The sequence below is a fragment of the Bacillus rossius genome, chromosome 12 (assembly GCF_032445375.1).
Source record: "Bacillus rossius redtenbacheri isolate Brsri chromosome 12, Brsri_v3, whole genome shotgun sequence".
Taxonomy (NCBI): Eukaryota; Metazoa; Arthropoda; class Insecta; order Phasmatodea; family Bacillidae; genus Bacillus; species Bacillus rossius.
In genome coordinates this window covers 29131770-29152621 of record NC_086339.1, presented here as the reverse complement: position 1 = coordinate 29152621, position 20852 = coordinate 29131770, and the positions used below count along the sequence as shown (strand labels likewise).

At 38.5% G+C, this 20852-nt stretch overlaps 1 protein-coding gene and 1 long non-coding RNA gene across 4 annotated transcripts in view; one reads left to right on the top strand and one right to left on the bottom strand.

Moving 5' to 3' along the window:
• LOC134537778 (ribonuclease P protein subunit p30) overlaps positions 1-15672 on the bottom strand; it is a 47997-nt gene extending 32325 nt beyond the window's left edge. Inside the window, exons 1-5 of one of the 3 annotated variants that reach the window (XR_010076040.1) lie at positions 15444-15652; positions 11571-11713; positions 10856-10930; positions 10570-10638; positions 9644-9847 (exon numbers count right to left, since the gene is read on the bottom strand). Coding sequence is in view for 2 of the 3 variants with exons in the window: in XM_063378573.1 (XP_063234643.1) it covers positions 9644-9847; positions 10570-10638; positions 10856-10930; positions 11571-11713; positions 15444-15546 (594 nt within the window). In the remaining variant the exon portion in view is untranslated. Of the gene's footprint in view, positions 1-9643; positions 9848-10569; positions 10639-10855; positions 10931-11570; positions 11714-15443 lie in introns of all 3 variants that reach the window. The other 2 variants (XM_063378573.1, XM_063378572.1) reach the window with 2 other exon arrangements.
• Positions 15673-17389: 1717 nt separating this feature from the next.
• On the top strand, positions 17390-19223 carry LOC134537771 (uncharacterized). The gene is made up of 2 exons (XR_010076039.1): positions 17390-17800; positions 17889-19223. It is a non-coding gene; the product is annotated as an uncharacterized LOC134537771 (long non-coding RNA).
• Positions 19224-20852: the final 1629 nt, after the last annotated feature.

The window sequence follows — 20852 nt, the reverse complement described above, 5'->3', positions numbered from 1 at the left end:
AACGACAGAAGGAATTTTTAGTGGCACAAGTATCCACAGAAATATTTAAAACCAACCCTAAACTCCGAGATATCCTGAAGGATATAAAATGTAAACAACAGGCAGATGAGTACTGCAAAAACACCATCAACCAGCTGCAGAAGCAGTCAGCTGATAATAAAATTCACCAACATTTCTGTTTGTCAGCAGAAAATGTTTTGTTTGCCCAGTCAAGGAAGAGAGGCATTTTCGAAGATCACTGGAAACCAGTGATACCAGCTGATTTGAGGCAACCAATCACCTGGGAACTACATGTAGCCTTGGGACATGTAGGGAGCAAGAAGCTCATTGAAGCATTAAAGAGGCAAGTGTATTGGCCTAACATGTCACGCTATGTAAGTAAGGTCACAAGTGCCTGTGACCTATGTCAGAAGGTGAAACCACCTGGACAACACCTGCATGGAGAATTGCAGCCAATCATTCCAACAGCACCATTGGAATTATTATCAGTTGATTTATTTGGCCCCCTACCACAGTCAAAGGGAGGTGTTAAGTATGTTTTTGTGATGCAAGATGTTTTCACAAAATTCACCAAATTATATGCAATTGTGAACCCAACTGCAAAAGCAGTTATGCAAAAATTAAAAACTTTCGTTGAAGAAATTGGTTTACCTAAAGTGGTATTGTCAGACAGAGGTACCCAGTTTACCAGTGATTTGTGGCAAACAGGAGTCAGGAAATTAGGTGCAATACCTACAACCATCAGTGTACGGCATCCACAAAGTAACCCTGTGGAAAGACTCATGAAGTCAATAGGGAGTCTTTTACGTACGCTATGCCATAACTCGCAGCAATCATGGCGAGATAAGTTGCCATATGTAGAGTGCGTTATTAACCATACTGTACATGGTTCTATTGGAGTTACCCCTGGAGAAGCCATGAGCCTGAATAGATCGGTGGCGATCAACCCGAAATATTTACCCCGATGTGAACACACCCCTAATGAAGAGGAAAAACTACCTACAGGAGAAGAGGTAGAAGCTCTAGTGAAGAGGAAGTTGACAGCAGAAGCTGACATCAGACGCAAGAGGAAACCAGCATCAAAATTAGCAAAATTTAAAATTGGAGACCAGGTACTGAAGAAAACAACTCCGGTAAGCAAGGCCTGGGAACATGTAACCAAGAAATTGTTTTTGTTATTTGAAGGTCCTTATGTCATCACAGACATAGTACAAGAGAATTGCTATGCACTAGCAGAGCCAGCAACAGGCCGACCAGTAGGCCGTTATAATATAACGCAGTTAAGGGAATACAAGAGCCCTACTACTATGTAAGCAGTACCGACCTAAGCTGCGAATGCCTCGTGATGGTACAAGGTGTAGTACCATAAACAGCTGAGAGCAGTCTAAGTGTAAGTTTCAGACCAAGGATCTGAACTGTACAGAGGAGTAAGTGTATGTCACTGTGATTATGTGATCTAGTACGCCATGTGAGGCGTAGTGCAGCCACTGTAATTTGTAATGTTAAGCGGAGGTGTAATTCCCGCTTGTTTCTGTGTAAAGGTGAAGTAAAATGCCACCTATGCAGATATTTACCCTGTGGTTATGCGGAAGTGTAATTCCCGCTATATTGCTGTATTTGAGGTGAAGTGAAATGCCACCCATACAGATGTTATTGTAGCCTGTGAAGCTACCTGTGTACAATGTGTATTGTATTTATGTATCAGTTGGCTTGCACAATTCCTCGTATGAGTATGAACTCAAATGTCACTAAGACATATATATACAACATTAGACTAGCCTATACCTATGTGAAGCTGTATGTACTGTGTACTAACAAACGAGAAGAAATTAAGCTTATTTAGTGTCGATGTAACTAGGTGGTATGATACCCCATCCTGCTGTGTAGACATATATAAACACTGGCATGCAAAGCATCTCTAAAAGCACATAACCCTTTGCAACTACAAGCAGAGTAATATTATGCAGGTTACCTTGATTTAATGATGATGCTGAGTAATCCAATAGGCGTCGTTATGTTGATGATGAAAAATAGAAAATCACTAAATTTTCTAATATTTATAGAAGAACTCACTAAGATTTTAAAACTTCACTATTTTATTACCATTTCTGGGATGAATTTAGGGAAAAGAATGATCTTTAGGATTGCATTCTACCCAGAATGCAGGTTAGAAAAGTATGCACTCATTTCGCATACAAATCCAATCAGATTTAGCTGAAATATTTAGTTTATTAAACTTTGGATGTCAAGGCATTGATATTTTATGAAATGAAAACACTGAAATTTGAAATCGATGATTTTTAAGAATTTATTGGGAGAAGCCCCTATACGAGAAAATTACGTCGTCTCAACACTATTCACTCGCATCACTGTCATAGTTGCTTGAATAGTATTCTTCGAATGATGTGAAGAATAGCGAAGAATGTGGATCTGAAAAACTCAGGATCTAAGCCCTTTGTCACGAGAAGTGAAGATACTCCGGCAAACAAGTGTCCACAAGCAACTTCGCCTAACAGAAGTTATAAAATTGAAGAAGCAAGAAAATTTTCTTAAAAAGAAATGAAAAAGATATTGAACATGTGATACCCTATGTTGAAAGCTATCCTGATACAGCATGTTTGTGAAACAGCTGATTTGTAAAAGGAACCTTAGCTACACTGAAGCCAGGAGCCTCAGTAGATTACAAGACTCATGTGTTACTGATAGTAACCAAGATGAGATGAAATGTGAACATTATTCAACCCAGCGAGACCGCTACGGGATGAAAACACAGTAATGGAAGATGAGAGGAGGAAGATAAAGCCTCTACAGCTGTTGAGCTGAGCACAGCAGACTGAAATTGAAAAAGTTACTAAGTTGGTAATTGTGTAAACCAACGACTTCTCTGTATAGGAGAAGATAATGTAAACAATGTGTAAAAACGCTATGAAATTTTGATTGTATAACTTGTAAACATAATGAAAGGTTAATGGTATGTTATGTAAATGTTATTATATATATATAGTTATATATAAATGTTATATTATATGATCAATTGCTAGTATGTACTATGTAAACATAACAATGAACTATTAATTGTCAGTATGTACATGATATGATATATATTCTTGGATGAAATGTTAACAAGTGTGATGAAATGCAAATGTAAATTGCAAGCTAAATATGCTATAGTTAAATGCAAATATTTTTAATAATGAAATGTAAACATGTAAGTTACAAACATTGAGTAATGAATATAAATTATGTTAGCTATCAATATGTTATAATGAAAAGCAAAACATGTGATGTTTGATATTCAATAATGATACGCTATAATGAAATGTTGTGGTGAAATGTATGAAATCTCATGAAATGAGAACACAAACAAGCAAATGCACTGTGATGCATACTAATCAAGTACGAACTAACAATGTGATATGTTAGTAGCAAGCAAAGTACTAATATTGAATTTAATGGATATTGATAACCAGGCATTGTTATGCAAGAATTGAGATTTAATAATTAATAGTATTTATTTATTTTTTTTTCTAACAATGATGTTAATAATGAGAATGTTATATGTTAAGCTAGGAATTTTAAGGTTAATTTAAGATATTTTTGTTTTAACGGTGACGTCATAGTGTTCCGCGGCAAGTACACAAGTTGTATTGCCTGCAGACACTTGTATTTGCAAGAGTACAAGTACGCACATAGTGATTAAGGTATCGATTAAGACCCGGACACCTATACTTAAGTCAGGTGCGAAGGTTACACCAGAGTGAGCTAGACATAGTGCGGTTCGCAACGATTGTGTACCTAACAGTGATGGGAATAGACGAGTGCTTCCTTGTGGGAAGTGGTGACCTCGCCCCACGCAATCAGCACCGCAAACGCCACGACGCCGTCTCGCGCGTAGTCGTGAGGCAGGGCGGCTGGATGCTGCCACATCAGCAGTTGATGACGTCAGCTGCAGTGCCAGATGCCGTGCTGACTGGTACAGCATCATCGCCCCACGCCAGACCCCGTCGACGCGTGGTGAACCAGGCCAGGTTTGTTGGTCGTTTTGAGGACAGGCGCCGTCTCGACGCCGCTGTCCGCTGCAGGAAGGAGGAGTCGCAGCAAGGATGCAGTCATCACCGCAGGTGGACGTTGACCCATTGCCGTGACGTGACCTGGAGAACGTCCTATTGTTGACTCACGTGTACATTGCACCCCTTCGAATCCCTTTAGTGAATCATACTCACAGTAAGTAAGTCCTCCCGAGTCCTTCTCAACAGGAGCGGCTCAAGGCAGAAGCTGTCGGAGAGCAGCAGCAGTTCCAGCCTTCGAAGATTTTGCACTGCAAAATCCGTGAACTTCTTCGCGCAGGTCTGTTAGCAGCGACGACCCGATAAAAAGTGTTTAAAAAGGCGCGATTTTCAGGCGCGCAACGGTAAAAAACGAATCGAGGAGAGGTAGTCTCTCTCAAGTTGTTTTTTTTGTTTGTCGTTTGGTGCGCGCGTTGCTAGGCAACGAAGAGTGTTGTGTATTGTGCGACGGAGAAAGAGAAGTGCCAATCACATTGCACCGTTTTGAACAGGTCAAAGAGCACTGTTCAATGTAATTGACAAGGGCGGCAAAATCTGTACTGCAACATGTTTGTTTTGACAGTTTAATTATTTATTATTATTTACGATTTATTTTATTTTTGTTTGCTCTATGTATAATATCATTTATTTTCAGAAACGGCAATATTTGGTTATGTATGTCTATGGAAAAGTGATTCTTTGGATTTTTACCGGACTATTTGAACGAGGTATTGTTGATACCCCTCTAAGGACTAATGGACTTGAAAACTGTAAACGGTAAAATTAACGCCGTAATTTTATTATGTAAATTATTAATTTTAATATTTATGTATTTGAATTTTAAGTGAAATTTTGTTATCCGCGCAATTGTTGCGTTCGGAGTTTACGTTTTCGGTAAGAAATTATGTACCTGAAACGGTCCTTTTGGCCAATCACGGGCCACCATTTAAAAGTGAGTCTTACTGGTTATTTTGAGGAAACTAGTAAGAAAGAGAGTTCTACAATGGCCAGCTGAATGAGCGGCAACTTCGTGACGTCGGCGAATTTAAATCCTGAAAATTAGCTATCTAGCATCAGGCATCCCGGATAGTGGATGATAATTATGAACCATTAGGGAGTTCAGAACATTTAAATAGGATTTATCTAAAAAGATAAATATCATAGGAGTGATTAACGTGAGTAATAAAAGTGCCCAGATTTTTTGTGCCCTAATCTTATGCACGAATCACGAAACTCCCGTTTTTACGTCACATCGTCGCCGAAACTTATTATAAACATTGATTTCATGAATTAAATTGACTTTATAGAGGATTTAAATAATACTTGGACATAAATTTTACGAATTTACACATTAATTAACAGACTCAGTGGTCCTATAGATGAGAGGCTCTGAGCTCTGCCGATGATTTTGAACCTATCTAGCCGAGGTAAATTGATTTAAGTTCCCTAAAAAAAAAACATTAATTAAAAACTGTGTAGTGTCAACGAACCCGAATTAAGACTTTTGAAAATATTTAAATGTGCGCAACATAACTCCTGGTAATTGAACTTTTATTGAATTACTATGATGTCACCGTTAAGTTAGGTTGTTGTTTTGGATATGAATAATAATTAAATATATTAATAAGATTGAAATCTTTTAAATCGTTTTTACATTGGAAATAAAATAATTCTATATTTAATATTCACAGTGTTGTGTTGTGTTATTTGTAATTCCACCTACTCCAGTGTGTATTTATGTATGTTCCATATCAATCAAATAACACCTAACTGTGACTTACCTTATGTCAACATTACCAGTGAAGAGTCACACAATTTAAGAAATCTAATTTATTACACAGTTTTATTCAGCCCAACGTTTAAGTGTGTGTGTGGAGCCTACTAAGCAGCACGAAAGTAGCTCTACATATTTAATTGGCTACCCTAGCGGGGCCTAAACAACTAAGAAGGTTCCCGCACATTGTGTTGATTTGTTTGCGCTGAGCTTAAAGAAACTGGCAACAGTATGCAAGCCACGAATCCCTAGGCACCTTTGCTTACGTGTGCTTCAGGGTTGGGGGGGAGGGGGTTGTAGGGGGACAGAGCAATGGTGACATCTCCCAAAGCAGTTAAAAAATCAACAATGCTTTGTTTTTATCTACGACTTTTGTGGCCAGATTTTAAAGTGAACAGCCTTGCATAAATACTATGCTGGAAAACATGGCCAATTCAGTAGGATTCCCATGGGGGTCCCGCGGGATACCATTAATCATTCACATTTCACAGTGACAATTTAGCAACAATTTAGCAAGTGCAAGCAGGCCCCCTCAAATATGGGCTTTTTTTGATTCCAGGGGGGCCCAGACACCCCCCCCCCCCTGGCCACACCCCGAGATCTACATCCATGGGCTTGGTTATCGCTTGGTAGCGGAATGTTAAAAACCTGAAAAGGCAATGAAAAATATGCCGGCCATGATAGGTGGAATTTGCGTGAGGGAGAAGTTATTTCAAGAGCAGGACAACTTATGTTGCAGCAAGAAACTCACGATTTATTTATGCTCTATGATTTATCTACCATGTTCATTCAGCTTTAGCATGTTACAGTGGGCACAGTGCACACATACAGTTGGCGAAGCATAATCGTCTTATGTGCGTATTTTTTTTTGGATCAAGTTATCTCCAGTTTGCTTGGAATATTAATTAAATGACTTGTAAATTATTAAGACCCAAAATCTCACACAGAGCTGAAAATGCAGATAATAAAAAGGGTAGCTTAAAAAATATTTGTTACGTGACATATTACATATACAAGTCTAATTTCTTTCTAGATATTACTGGCAACTTGGGCAAACTCAAAAAAACTTGCAAAGTTACCAATAGTTTGGAGTTAGAAATTGAGAGCAGATTTCTTAAGTTCATCGATATGTACCCCTTTTTAAAATTTTATCTATTTATTTAAAAATTTATTTCCGAATGTGTGTGTTGTGTGCGCATATTTTGCGTACGTCCTGTTTTTGTTGCTACAGCAGAAAGATCTTTCAGTGTGCTTAAGGCCATATTACCTGCCAGAAAGTCTAGTATATGTCTGGCTACAATGTTCTAGGTGCGACTGTACTGACCCTAATGCATTCCCTCTTCCCCCTCCGCAAAATCTTTACAAACACACACCCTTCCCGAGCCTACCTGAAGTGATTCCCGGAACTGAGCTGAAAGCTGCAAAGCAAAGACAGAGAAAATAGGACTGTTATCACATGCTTGCTAAAGAGTCGTTAGCCTTGCATTGACAATTCCACTGCAAATTTCACTGAATAACCATATTGCGCAGGGCAGCCACCTTATATATCGGCCATCAAATTACCACTGTATGAAATTCAAATGATCAACATTAAAAATGTGGGTTATTTCCTAATTCTGAATGAAATTATTTAAAAAGGTAAAATAGCACTTCTTTATGCCGAAGCGAATCTTGGTCACAAGAAAGAGAAATACAGCAAAAATAAGATGTACTTTATATATGCATTTAATTTTACATTTTAAAATCCAATTCGCATTGGGGAAGACATTTACTTTAACATAGTATTTCAAATTCTTTCTTCGACAAAACTCAAGGACATAAAATAGAAATGTATTACATCAAATATTAAACTGTATTGTTTCACGTAAAATTAAATAGGTATTATTCTATTCCGATTAAACTCCGCTTATTAATATATTTTTGCTTACTCCTCTTCCTCATTATCAATATTACTTACTTTTCTTTTTTCCCTCCATATCTCGTTCGCAGCTTTCGCGTGTTTGTTTCGTTTCCGTGGACGAGAAGCCCGAGGTTTGCCCGGAATTTGTTTATCTATTAATACTTTGATATGAACAAAACCCTCGAAGAGCAAATTTAATACATAAAATAAAAATTGCATTTATTTCCACAAACTTCACTTCACATTACTTCTTCCTACTAATGCTCACTCTGTCCCTTGAACCTTGACAAGTGTTTATTTTGTGTGACTAATCTTCAAGGTCAGACAGCAGCCTACTGCCACCCAAGGGGGGAGGGGAGACAATTCTGCGATGCCTAACAACAGGGGGTGTCAGTGGGGTGCGTACAACACAGGCACAACTACTGTACAGTCCAAGAGAAGAGTGTTGTAGGCAACTGACATATAACAAAAACAGTGTTGCTAAACTGGATATTTTTTGGGTTTTGCAAATTACTTAAAAAATCAAAACTGATTTTATTTTACAGATTAAGTTTCAAACTAGCAATTCACAAAATCGGGAAATTTTCCATTAATGGTTGTTTTTATCGAAATAATAATGTCTAATTCAAGTGACTCTAACGATTACAGTGAGCATTCGGCAATTGATTTATCACTTTCATAATAAGCTATTTTGTTGGTAATTTGTACAGATCACATAAAATATAAAATATAATTCTTTAGGGAAAAAATTGATAGTTAATCAAAAAATTAGTACTTACACAAAAGCCCTGAATTATCAACTCTGAAGTTAAATATTTTGAAAATTATGCTTCTTAAACAAAAAACAACTACAATTTTAAAGTGTCCATGCACAACTCTTTTACATGGAAAAACTAAAAAATCTGTGAAATATGGCCTTAACAGGTTAAAGAATTGCCAGAATTCAACACTGGGTCAGAAAATTCTTACTGATCTAAGAACATTATGTATTGAATCAAGCCTTGTGCAGACATTGAATTTTTGTTCTATTATTTAAATTTTTGCTAATATGAAATCACGAAAAACTAATTTTAAATGATTATTGACTTTTAAATTATTTGGTATAAAGTATGTAATATTTTAAGTTGCTCAGTATTATGTAAATTAAGTTTAAAAAAATGAAGAAAAAAAATTGTCATATATTTTTTTAAAGGGTATGTATAAAAGGATGAAAATTATGTTTTATTGAGAAAACATTTAAAATGTTTTCTTCTTAAAATGATGTTAAAAATCACTTAGCATTGTCCTACTTATTCAGCATTATAATCTCTTAAATGTTTGCAGTCTTTTGATTTTTTTTTTGAAAATAGTGAGGGGTTGGAAGAGTTGTGTTTAAAGAAATTATGGGGAGGGGGCCCGACCAAATTATTCCCCCCCCCCCCCCCCCCGGGCCCTTCATTTCTCTCGACATCTCTGACTGCAGGTCAAAAAAAAAAAAACATTAAAGTCAAGCTGGGCCGGCGCGTCCATATAGGCGAACTAGGCAACCGCCCAGGGCGCCAAGTAGCTGGGGGCGGCGCAGCACGACACATAACAGCTCATATAATATGTTTAACGAATACTGAAACTACATGAAAATGGATTTTTGTAACAGTTTGGAATGTTTATATTGATATAAGTAATTATTTAAAGTCCACGGTGACCTGTTTATGATTTGTAATAAGTAAAAAAAAAAAAAAACACAAGCCTGCTTACATTTGATTGTTGACAAAATCTTAGGCTTACGTGATGTATTTTGAGCGAGGAAAATTTTTTTTGGGGTGTCCGGCGGGAGGGTTGGGGGGCATTAAGGTTTTTCGCCTAGGGCGCCAATTAACCTTGCACCGGCCCTGAAGTCAAGTATGTACAGACAAATATAATGGAAATAAAGCTCAGAAGCACTACCTTGGACTTGCCGCAGGAGTGATAGCCGTGAGCGGTCTGGATGATGTTTCTCCGGCTGGTCGTGTCGAGGATGGCTGGCGCGTACATCAGCTCGAAAAACAGGCCTCGCTCGGAGGCCAGGTTGTAGAGCTTGCGAGGGCACCACACCGGCTTGTTTACTGGGTCGAACGATACTATATCTGCCTCCAGCGTCGTGCACACATGCTATAAAGCCACAGAAATAAACATGGTACGAAAAACAATTAAATATAAGACGAAAAAAAAAAAAAAACAGCCAAAAAAATCACGCTGTATTGCTTCTTATTCTGATTTATTTTGTTTATGTAATTTTGTGTTTAAGCCCATGATTAAAATTAATTTTTTTTATAGGAAATACTATAACTATGGTTCATTGATAATTTATATACGTGATTTTATCAATTCAATGAATTTCATACAATGAATTTAATTATTTTAAGAAGACCAAATTGCATAAATCAACACTTGCATTAAATGACTAAATTAATGTAGTGTATACAGTTTTTAACTATTTTATCTAGCTTTTGTTTGAAATGTTAATTTTTAGGAGTTTACTAATTTATTCTCTTTAAATTAAAATAAAATTATGTTTGCAACATTTTGACGATATAACCCCTATATGCAATAGTCAGTTGTAAGATATCAAAAATATATGCCACAGTTAAGGCTACTGTTGTTAAAAGAAAAAAGTTAATGAATAGCCCTCAGGCTGCATATTGCATTTGCACAATATTACAACTATGTAAAGAATTGAAAACTTACTACAGCTTGTTCTGATTATCATTATACTTAATATTTTTTTTTGTTATTTCTGTTAAAACTTCATTGATGTTTGATGATCTGGCAAAATCGCTAATCCGGCAATGCTGTGTTCCTGAACATGCCAGATTAAAGACCTTTTACCGTACCTGGAACGCAGTCTCGGTTGTGGGGATGACAGCCAGAAGGTCGTATTTTTTCACATTTTCTGACTGGATCTAGAAAAAAATATCAAGTGAATTACACATGTGCCTTGTGAAACCCACATATTTCTACCTAACAGATCTGAAAATATTTTTTCAAGTTTTACTTGAAACTTTTACTGACAACACACAACTGTGGTGGTAAAAAATTATTGCGAGAACTACTTCATTTCCCAAATCACTTCATGCTGTACCTAAAATTGCCAATTAAAACCATAGACATTTTACTCACCACTTTATGGGCCTGCAAATTGTCAGTGAATGTGAAGGTCAACCTTTGCAAAATCGTAAGCTTTTCTCGGAACGCCTGGAAATAAAACCGCAGACATTTACAGATTAAAACTTCCTACCCAAACATATTGTACATTAACAGTAACCAGGAAGCTTAAGATTCACAGTTCTAGAAGAACTCAATCACTTGTTCATGCAAAACAGATATACCTATTGCTGATAGAAACAACTGGGTATAAATAATTTTTGAGCAATATGCTAATTTTTCTGATGCTTCAGCAGTACAATAAAGTTCCACGAGCATTCCCCAAAAATCACACAAATGAGTTTCCGAAATTATCAATTTATTTCTTTGTTTCTGTCAACCACACACACTGGGTCAAAGACTCTGGGATATAGAACATGTCAATACATACAAACACACACATTACTATTGACATAAAATTTAAAACTACAGTTTAGAGAAGAAAAAAAAACTTGTCTATCTATCACAATGTAATACAATTCAAAATAAATTACATTGAAATACTGTGTACTTAAGAATGGTATTATATTTGTCTTGGTCGCGTAAAGAAGGTAATTTAAATAATTAAAAAATTCTAGCAGTTACTGTGTTCAAACAACAGGCCTGATCTTCAAAACCGGACACAATAGGTTGGCCCACATGATTGCCAACTTACTGGAAGCCACGCAGCTTCCATTCAGCCAAAACTGACCTCTCTCAAGTCGCCAAGCTGCAGGGGCGGCGGTACCAAGTCAGGCGTGTCTCTCGGTTCCCCTTTCTTCTTCTTCTTCTTTTTATCCCCTTCAAACACCGATTCGTCCAGCACTCGGTTCAGTGCGACCACTTCGAAACCTACTGGATTTACAGGCACAACAGCTCATGAGTTCTTTGCACGGTCCTTGCAAGGGAGAGACTGGTTACAATGTTTTGTTTCGACACATGCCACTGCTAGATTAACTGCAGTCTATGTCATAAGAAACCTAAATAACAGACAAAAAGAGATGAATACATTCAGTGGATAGAATTAGTCAGGAATTCTCTGTGTCAGAGAATTCCCTGTGCTGCTTGACATTGGCTGATTTTGGCTTGTTTTCTGTTTTGTTTGTGTATTCATCTTTCTTTTTTTGTTATTGAGGTTTCTTGTGAGACAGAGTAACCAGCAATGGCATTATTAAAGAAAAATAGAGGTCCTGGGACAACCTGTACGTTGGTTTACACAGTAAATTTAATTTTTATTTATAGTAAACAGATGTATTTAGGTCACCTTGTAACTGCTTCAACATTATGACTGCTCATTCTCTTGTAAAAAAATTAAAACTTGGATGGTAATTGCAGTATTAGCGTGGAATGACTTATGCTGTTGTTGTCCCAAGCACTCAGTCCCGGGCGGCCGGTATTTCGTAATCATTGCAAATATTTCAAATCATGTATCCAAGTTGATCCCCTGATCCTGATGGCATGATCCTGTATATGTTGATCCTGTGGTACATAATACTTGTTGTTTTAATTTAGTACATCAAAAAATCCTGGACATAACACCAGTATGTGATATAACAATGAATTACCAATTATCGTACGTTGAATAGGAAATAAAAATTTTTTCACAAGACCTGACACAATTGGTTTGTGTGATATTAAAGTTTTTGTTTGGCCAGAATTTTTCAATGTACTAAATTAAAACAGCAAGCATCGTCTAACACAGGATCAAGAGATAAACTTGGATACGTGATACAGAACAATTACCGTAATTGTAAATTTGCTTCGGTAATAATTCTGCACAAGGGGTAAAGGACAGGCTGTCACTGTTGAGGGAGGATAGGTGGGTGATAGTAGCGGGGGACCTAAACATGCCAGGGGTGGTGTGGGAGCAAGGACCGGAGGAAATGGGGGTGACGGAGCAAAGATGGGCAACCCAGTTGGTAAATAGTGGACTGGAGCAGGTGGTGGGGGAGAACACCAGGATGAGGAATGGTGGAGGACAAGGGGAAACTGGGAACCTGCTAGATGTGGTGCTGGTGAGGCCTGTGGAGGTGGTAGTAGGTACTACGGTAATGGAGGGCATCAGCGACCACAAAATCCCGGTGGTGGAGATAGATATGAGATGGAGGGAGGTGAAGGAAAGTAGGGAGGAAGTGGTAAGACAGTGGAGCAGGGCGGATAGAGCAGGGGCGGAGGCATTTCTTGAATTGGAGTTCTGTAGGTGGGAAGGGATTGCAGAACTAGAAGGGAAGTGGGAGGTTTTGAGGGGCATATTGGAGCAAATGGTGGAGTGCTTCGTACCCCAAAGGAGGGTAGGAAAGGGTGGCGACCCGCCCTACCATGGACGGGAGGTACAGGTATTAAAGCGAAAGTGCAGGAGGCTCCACGCAAGAGCCAAGAAGCGTGGAGGGGAGGGGCTAAACGCAGAAATGAAGGATCTGGCGAAGGAACTGGGAAAGAAAACTAGGGAAGCAAGGGATGCGTACATGGAAAGGATAATGGAGAAAGGGGGGCGGGGAAACTGGGCGGATCTGTACCGATATGTTAGGAGAGTAAAGGGGGAGAAGGGACTACCAGTATTAAAGGGGAGAGAAGAGCAAGAGTGTGTGAGTGACCAGGAAAAGGCTCGTTTACTGCAGGAGCAATACTTATCGGTTTTTGTAAACGGGGGAGTATGGTGCGGAGCACAAGAGGAGAAGTCAGGGGGAGAGAGAGGGTTGGAAATACGGAGGGATGATGTATTAAGGGAGTTGAGGAGACTGAATGTGAGGAAGGCGGTTGGGCCAGATGGGATAGGGAACAGGCACCTCAAGCTGGGAGGGAAGGTGATCGGGAAGTACCTGCAAGTACTGTATGCGCAGTCACTGGAGGAGGGACAGCTGCCGAGGCAGTGGAAAGAGGCTGTGGTGGTGCCCATCTATAAAGGGAGTGGGAATAAGGCACACCCGGCAAATTATAGGCCGGTCAGCTTGACGTCAAACGTAGGCAAGGTGATGGAGAGGCTGGTAGTGAGGTATATAGTAGAAAGGGTGGAGGAAAGGGACTGGATGGATGAGAGGCAGCACGGCTTCCGGAGGGGTTACTCCTGTGAAACGCAGATGGCGGGGCTGCTGGAGGACTTGGTGGAGGCAGTGGAAGAGGGAAAGCAGGTAGATGCTATTTTTATAGACTTTGAGAAAGCGTTTGACAGGGTGCCGCACAGGAGGGTGATGGAAAAGGTGGAGGGGTTGATAGAGGACAGGAGGGTGGTAAATTGGACAGGGGACTTCTTGAGGGACAGGATCCAGCGAGTGAGAGTGGGTAAGGAATGGTCAGAAGAGGGAAATGTGACGTCAGGGGTACCACAAGGCAGTGTCATGGGACCCTTGCTCTTCCTGATCATGATGAATGATGTAGGGGAGGGGTTGAAAAGTAGGCTGCGGTTGTTTGCGGACGATTGTGTGCTCTATGAAACTGTGGGGAAAGGGGCGCACCTGGCAGAGGACTTGCAGAAACTGGAGTGCTGGTCGAGGGAAAACGAAATGGGTATAAACGTAGGGAAAACAAAGGTGGTGAGGTTCACGAGGAAGAGAAGGGTGGAGGGAAAAGTGTACTGCTGGAAGGGACAGGTGATCCAGGAAGCTGAGGAGTATAAGTACCTGGGAGTGATCCTGCAGAGTGACTTGGGGTGGGGAAAGTAGGTCAAGAAGGTGGTGAAGATGGGCAGAATGGGGTTAGGGCTGCTTAGCAGGACACTGAAAGGGACAGGTAGGAATGTAAAGGAAAAGGCGTACGCGACATTGGTACGGCCAGTGTTGGAGTATGCCGCGGCGGTGTGGGACCCCTATGTGGAGAAGGAAATTGAGGAGTTGGAGAGGGTGCAGCGCAAGGCAGCGAGATGGGTAACGAATATGTGGAGGAGAAGGGAAGGCGAAGGCAGGAGGGGGGAAACTCACAGACCATCGGTACTGATGAAGGAGCTGGGGTGGGACACACTGCAAGAAAGGAGGAAGGTGGAAAGGCTGGTGAGAATGAATAAGGTAATTCGTGGGGGGGAGGGGGGCTGGGGAAAGCTGGGAGCTAGGTTGCACAGAGGGCTGTATCGAGGAAGGAGGGATCATGAGTGGAAGATTCAGAGAGAATGGAGACGGACAGAGAGAGGAAGACAGGTATTCCTTGTGAGGACGGGGCGAGAGTGGAACGAACTTGAGGGGAGGACACTGGATCTGGGAGGAGGGAAGGACTTACGAAGGAGGCTCCAGAGGGGGGAGGAGTGAGGGTAATTGGGGGGTGGGAACTCCTAGCCACCGGGCGGAAGCCCAATTGCAGGTGTAAATTATTATATATATATTATTTAATACTTTACATGAAATAGAATATATCTGATTTCCGATAAGCTAAAACTACAAAACTACGACGATCATACTGAAATAAACACAAATTTATGCGTTCAATAAGGACCGTACAAGAGGCTAATGGAGAAGTTAGAGTTGTTGTTTAAGGATATGGATCTTCTGAATTACCTTTACATACTTACAATTTTTTTTTTTAAAGGTTACATATATGAGAGCATTAATATATTATTGTTTTGAAGGCAAGTCATAACTTTTTTTCGAAATTTACTTACATTCTACAGCAGTATGAAGCATATTTTTTATATGGAGTTGTGAAACATCGTTAATTACTATAGACAAATCACAAAATCCCTTATATTTACTCAAGTTTGGCATTTTCAAATGTATGCTTATTTTTGACACGATAGTGACAAACAAATTTAAATTTACAATAGAACCCCAAATAACACATGTGCTTATGTTTATTTATATTTCAACAACCATAGATACAGAGCCACAACTAAAGTCGTGCAGACAACGAAAGGAAAAGAATAAAACCAATCCATATTTTTATTAGATCTCTTTCAGTTATATCATATAAACTGTTGATACCTATGCATCATAACGGTTTCGATTTATCCTGCCATAAATTAGAAACTCACAATTTATAAATACATAGCTTAGAAACACACAAAATATAATTTTATAAGTTATGACAGTTATAAGTTATAACTTTATAGGTTATATGCTTCTAAGTTACATATTTCGGTATTGCGTGTTTCTAAATTATGAAAGTTCTAAGTGTGTTAGTTCTACATTGCGTATTTCTAAGTTGTGTGTTTCCAAGTTGTGCTACCTATTTCTAAATTGCATGTTTCGGCATTATGTGTTTATAAGTTATGACAGTTAAAGTTGTGACTTTCTAAGTTTTGTGGGAATCCAATTTATGTATATATTGTAAATATGCATACTTATATTAATTTGACTAAGCCCATATCCCCAAGTGTATTATGAAACACAGGCCTTTTGATATATCTATAATATGGGAAATTTTATTCTTTAATTTTAATTTGTGACTGTAATTTGTTATGAGTATTGAAAAAGGAATGTATGTATATATAGTAAATATGTATACTTATATTAATTTGACTAAGCCCATATCCCCAAGTGTAATGCTTGTAAGGGGATCTAGTGGTGGATTTTAATAAATAATTAATTAATAAATAAAAATAAATAAAATACAACACCTACCTACATCTTTAAATACAGAGAGCTGTAAATTTATTAAAATTAATGATCTATACTGTTTGGAGAGGTGGCCCTTCCACTCTAATACTTTTCTACAAGTCATAAATCAGATTCAAATTAATTATGGAAGCATCTTCATGAGTGATATTAATAAATCCAGGCTAAGCACCCTCAGTATATGCCATGGAGCTTTCAGATACACTCCTATTAGCTTTAAATGTAGGGACCTTTTTTTACCATGTAATCTTCATGGATGTACTCTGACAAACAAATACTGGCTAATGGCTACCTAATACCATAACTGTCCAATAAGAACCACAATAGAAACTTTAGGCATAGCAAATGCTAAACCTTAAGTGAAGTAATTGCAACAGTTTTTCCCACATGCAGAAAAAAACAACTTGCTACTATTAAGACTATAAGGTCTTTTCTTATAAGAGCAAGGTTGATCCAATATTTAATCAAAACAAATTGCAGCTGTGCGACAATGAAGTCAAAGTCATTTACAGAATTCATACAGAATTACCTTCAAACAACTTGCATACATACATTATATATACCTGCGATAAAAATGACCAGCTTATTTATATTATTAATTTATTTATGTTAGAACCAGAAGCATATGCTATCAAGATCGATTTTAAATTTTATAAGTCACGACCTAGAAAATATAAATTTATGTACAGACTCTGGTAGTGTTTCTCGTCAATGAATATACTGATACATGACAGCTGATGACATACTTAAAATTAAACGGTTAGAGGGGGAGTTAAAATGATTCTTACATTACCGTAAAAAGGGGTTACTTTGTGACAGGTGTGTTGACTTTGTGAAAATCAGTAATAAAAATTATATGGCGCTCAAACAGATAGAAATTTGATTGTAGCTGTTTCAGAATTTGCGCTGTAAACTGGAGCAAGCATGGAAAAGTTTGGAAAACACCCTAAACTTCAATTCTTCAGCAGTCTACTCTACGTCTTTATTAGTTTTTGTTATTGTTTACATATTTTGGAAACTTTATGCTCTGGCGATGAATGTTGCCATATATATGTAAAACTGGGTATTTTAGATTGAAATATATTGTTTTAAAAGGTTTCAATACAACAGCATTAATTCTCACAAGGTTTGTAATTTTTATGATTGATGGATCAAAAAATTGCGACTTTGTGGGTTGACTAAGTGACAAAAACTGCTTGTCACAAAGTCACCCCAAAATGTTTTCAAACATGCAACTTATTTTTTTTTTCCTTCTCAGTGCACGTAAAGTAGGCTGGAACATGCCACGAACTTACAAAAGATGACTGGGTGCCCGGCCATGTAAAAATTACACGTAGAATCACCTTGAAGAAGCAGTGAATGTTGTTAGATCAAAAAAATTTACCCTCAGAGAAGCTTCAGATAAGTAAGTATTTATCTCAAATTCTCTATCTTTTGCTTATTCTAACAAAAAGTATCCTTTGTTAATTTTCGGGATTGTGGTATGTTTGCAGGTATGGCATACACAGAACACACTATGGAAAAAAAACCAAGGAGAAAGCAACAAAGACTGTCGAAGGTCAAACAGTGTTTAGTGAGGTGGAAGAATAGTGTTTGGAGTCACATATAATTGCAATGTCTACATATGGTTTCCCAGTGACATCATTTGATCTTAGGTGTGTTGCTAAAGCGTATCTTGACCGCAGTGGAAAGACTGTAGCTTGTTTCCGCAACAACTTTCCTGACCATGATTGGGCAATATCATTAATGAAGAGGCACGAAAATGTAATCTCCCAATGAACAGCAAAGAATATAAGTTATTCCAGAGCTGCAACGCTGCAACAGATCAAGACGTTGTGAACAACCTTTTCGACAATCTTGAAAAAGAGGTCCAGAATGTTCCTGCTTCAAATATCTGGAACTATGATGAGACAAATCTTGTAGATGATCCAGGCAACAAGAAAATTCTCACAAAAAGGGGAACTAAGTATCTGGAACAAATATGTAATGCATCAAAGGCCTGCACATCGATAATGGTTTGTGGTAATGCTGAGGGCTTTGTAGCACCATTATATGTTAACTACAAGGCAGAAAAGTTATGGTCAACATGGACAGAAGGTGGACCAGATGGTGCGTGCTACAACAGGATGAAATCTGGTTGGTTTGATCACCAATCATTTGAAGATTGGTTCATGTCACTCTTCCTGCCCATTCTTAAAAAACAAGATGGTGTGAAGGTCATCATCGGTGACAGTTTAAGCTCACACATATACCTGGAGGTTTTACGTCTATGCAAAGAAAACAACATAAAGTTTGTGGCTCTACCACCTAACTCGACACACTTGCTACAAACATTAGATGTGGCATATTTTCGTCCTATGAACAGCCAATGGCGAAAGGTTCTTGCAGATTAGAAACAGAGTGCATATGATAGTAAGTGTGCGGCCATACCTAAGGATCAGTTCCCAAGACTGCTTAAGAGCCTAATTGATGCCATTGGAAACAGTAGGTCAAATTTGAAAGCAGGCTTCAAAAAGTCAGGGATATATCCTTTGGATAGGACTCAAGTCCTTAGGAGAATGCCATCTTACATTTTGGAACGAATTGGATCATGTGACAGGTGTCATTGGAGATAGTTTCCTTCAAAAGCTTGAAGACACAAAATGCAGCAACACAAAAAAGAACAGTACAAAGGTGCAAGAATTTGAATGTCCCTCCTGGGAAAAGTATTGGCTCAAGCGATATTGGTGTACGTGATGTACCTGCCAGCACGTCCACAGCATGTGAAAATGTTGAAAGTCAACATCGCATAAATGAAATGACACGTCCGAGAGCATTATCAGTACACATTCGAGAAAAGGACTCTATTGATGGCAACGAAAGCAGTAGAGAATTTTCTGTGCACAATAGCGATGAAGGCATGAACACCAGTTCATTTCAGGATGATTCTGATGAACCAAGTGACGAAAGAACCATTACCAGTACATCCAACAAACAACATGCTGATGGGGTAGACCTACAACCAGGAAAATATGTGCTGGTTACATATGAGGATCGTCTGTATCCAGGGATTATCACCAGCAAAACTGCCAATGGGTACATGGTTAAGGCAATGGTGAAAAGTAAAAAAAATTGGAAATGGCCCACAGTACCAGATGTGATAATATTCTCTAGATGAAATTGTCCAGCTAATTAACACTTCAAAGCAAATGGGGTCCCAGGGTGTCTTCAGATTGCCTGAAGCAAACATTTACAGTGAATATGTACGGTGAAGTAACAGCCTGTTACAATGAACATGTGTGGTGAAGTAAAACCCAGTTTGTGTTTTAAAATGTTTTAATTTTCAACATATTACATGTGGGAAATATCTAGTTTAAGTTTGAGATCACAGTTATAAGGGGTGACTTTATGTTTTTGCACTTTTCTGTGTTATTTTTATAACAGTTACTGTTGTCACAAAGTCACCCCCCAAATGTGGGGTGAGTTTGTGACAATTTCAGATGTACTTTACAAATAAAGTGTTTGTCTTATCGTGTACATATTTCTCTTCGTAATCTTGTAGAGAAATGATAGGGCTCTTGAATAGAATATATAATATTGCACAGCTAAGTATGTATTCAGAAATATTTTGGTAAAACTTCAAAAAGTGTCACAAAGTAACCCCCCTTTACGGTATATTTTATTATGAATCAAAATTCGACTACATGAAAAAAATATTGGTACTGCAAGAGTTCAAGTATCAAAAATCCAAGAAACAGCAGGAAGCATCGAACAATCATAGCATAACAATGCATCACTCACGCCTCATTGTTTTGTTATTGTACCTTTCGTTGCAGCCTTGAACTGTCGTAGTTCAAAAATAGGAGTGCACAAGCCTTGAGTTGGCCATGAAAGATTACCAAGCGCTGGGCTCGTGTTCCCCTCTCCATTAGCCTCAACAGTTGTGGCTAGCAGATTTTTCATAACCTTGTCAGGTTTTTGACATTCCACTGCCTAACAATAACCAAGCCGTCTTCTCATCTAAGATGATGAAACAAAATATCTTAAATTTATATTTTTTTGTCTCTCCTTGTAGTCTGTTATCATAACTTTTTCCCAGGTAAATTTTCGTGTACAAAATTACCATGACCAATACTGTAAACATGATATGATCATATCACATAATCTAAGGTTTCCAGGCTTGTAATTTTCATCCTGATATCAGGGCAAATCCAAACACCAAAAAGTCTTAAAATGTAACCGGGTCCCCTCTGTTTTCCGGCCCCCCTGGTGCCGGGCTCCAGTGAGTTTGCCCCCCTCCTTATCAACCCCTAATGAAGGTCTTACAGTAAAACGTATTTTGCATACCACCGCCAACACGTAGTGACAGGTCGGGCATTGCGTGCATACTGAAAACGCGCTCGGGTGTTTGTTTTTCTCACATGGTGAATGTCTGTGTACCAACACAGACAATGGCTACAAACAGGGATTTGTAAGAG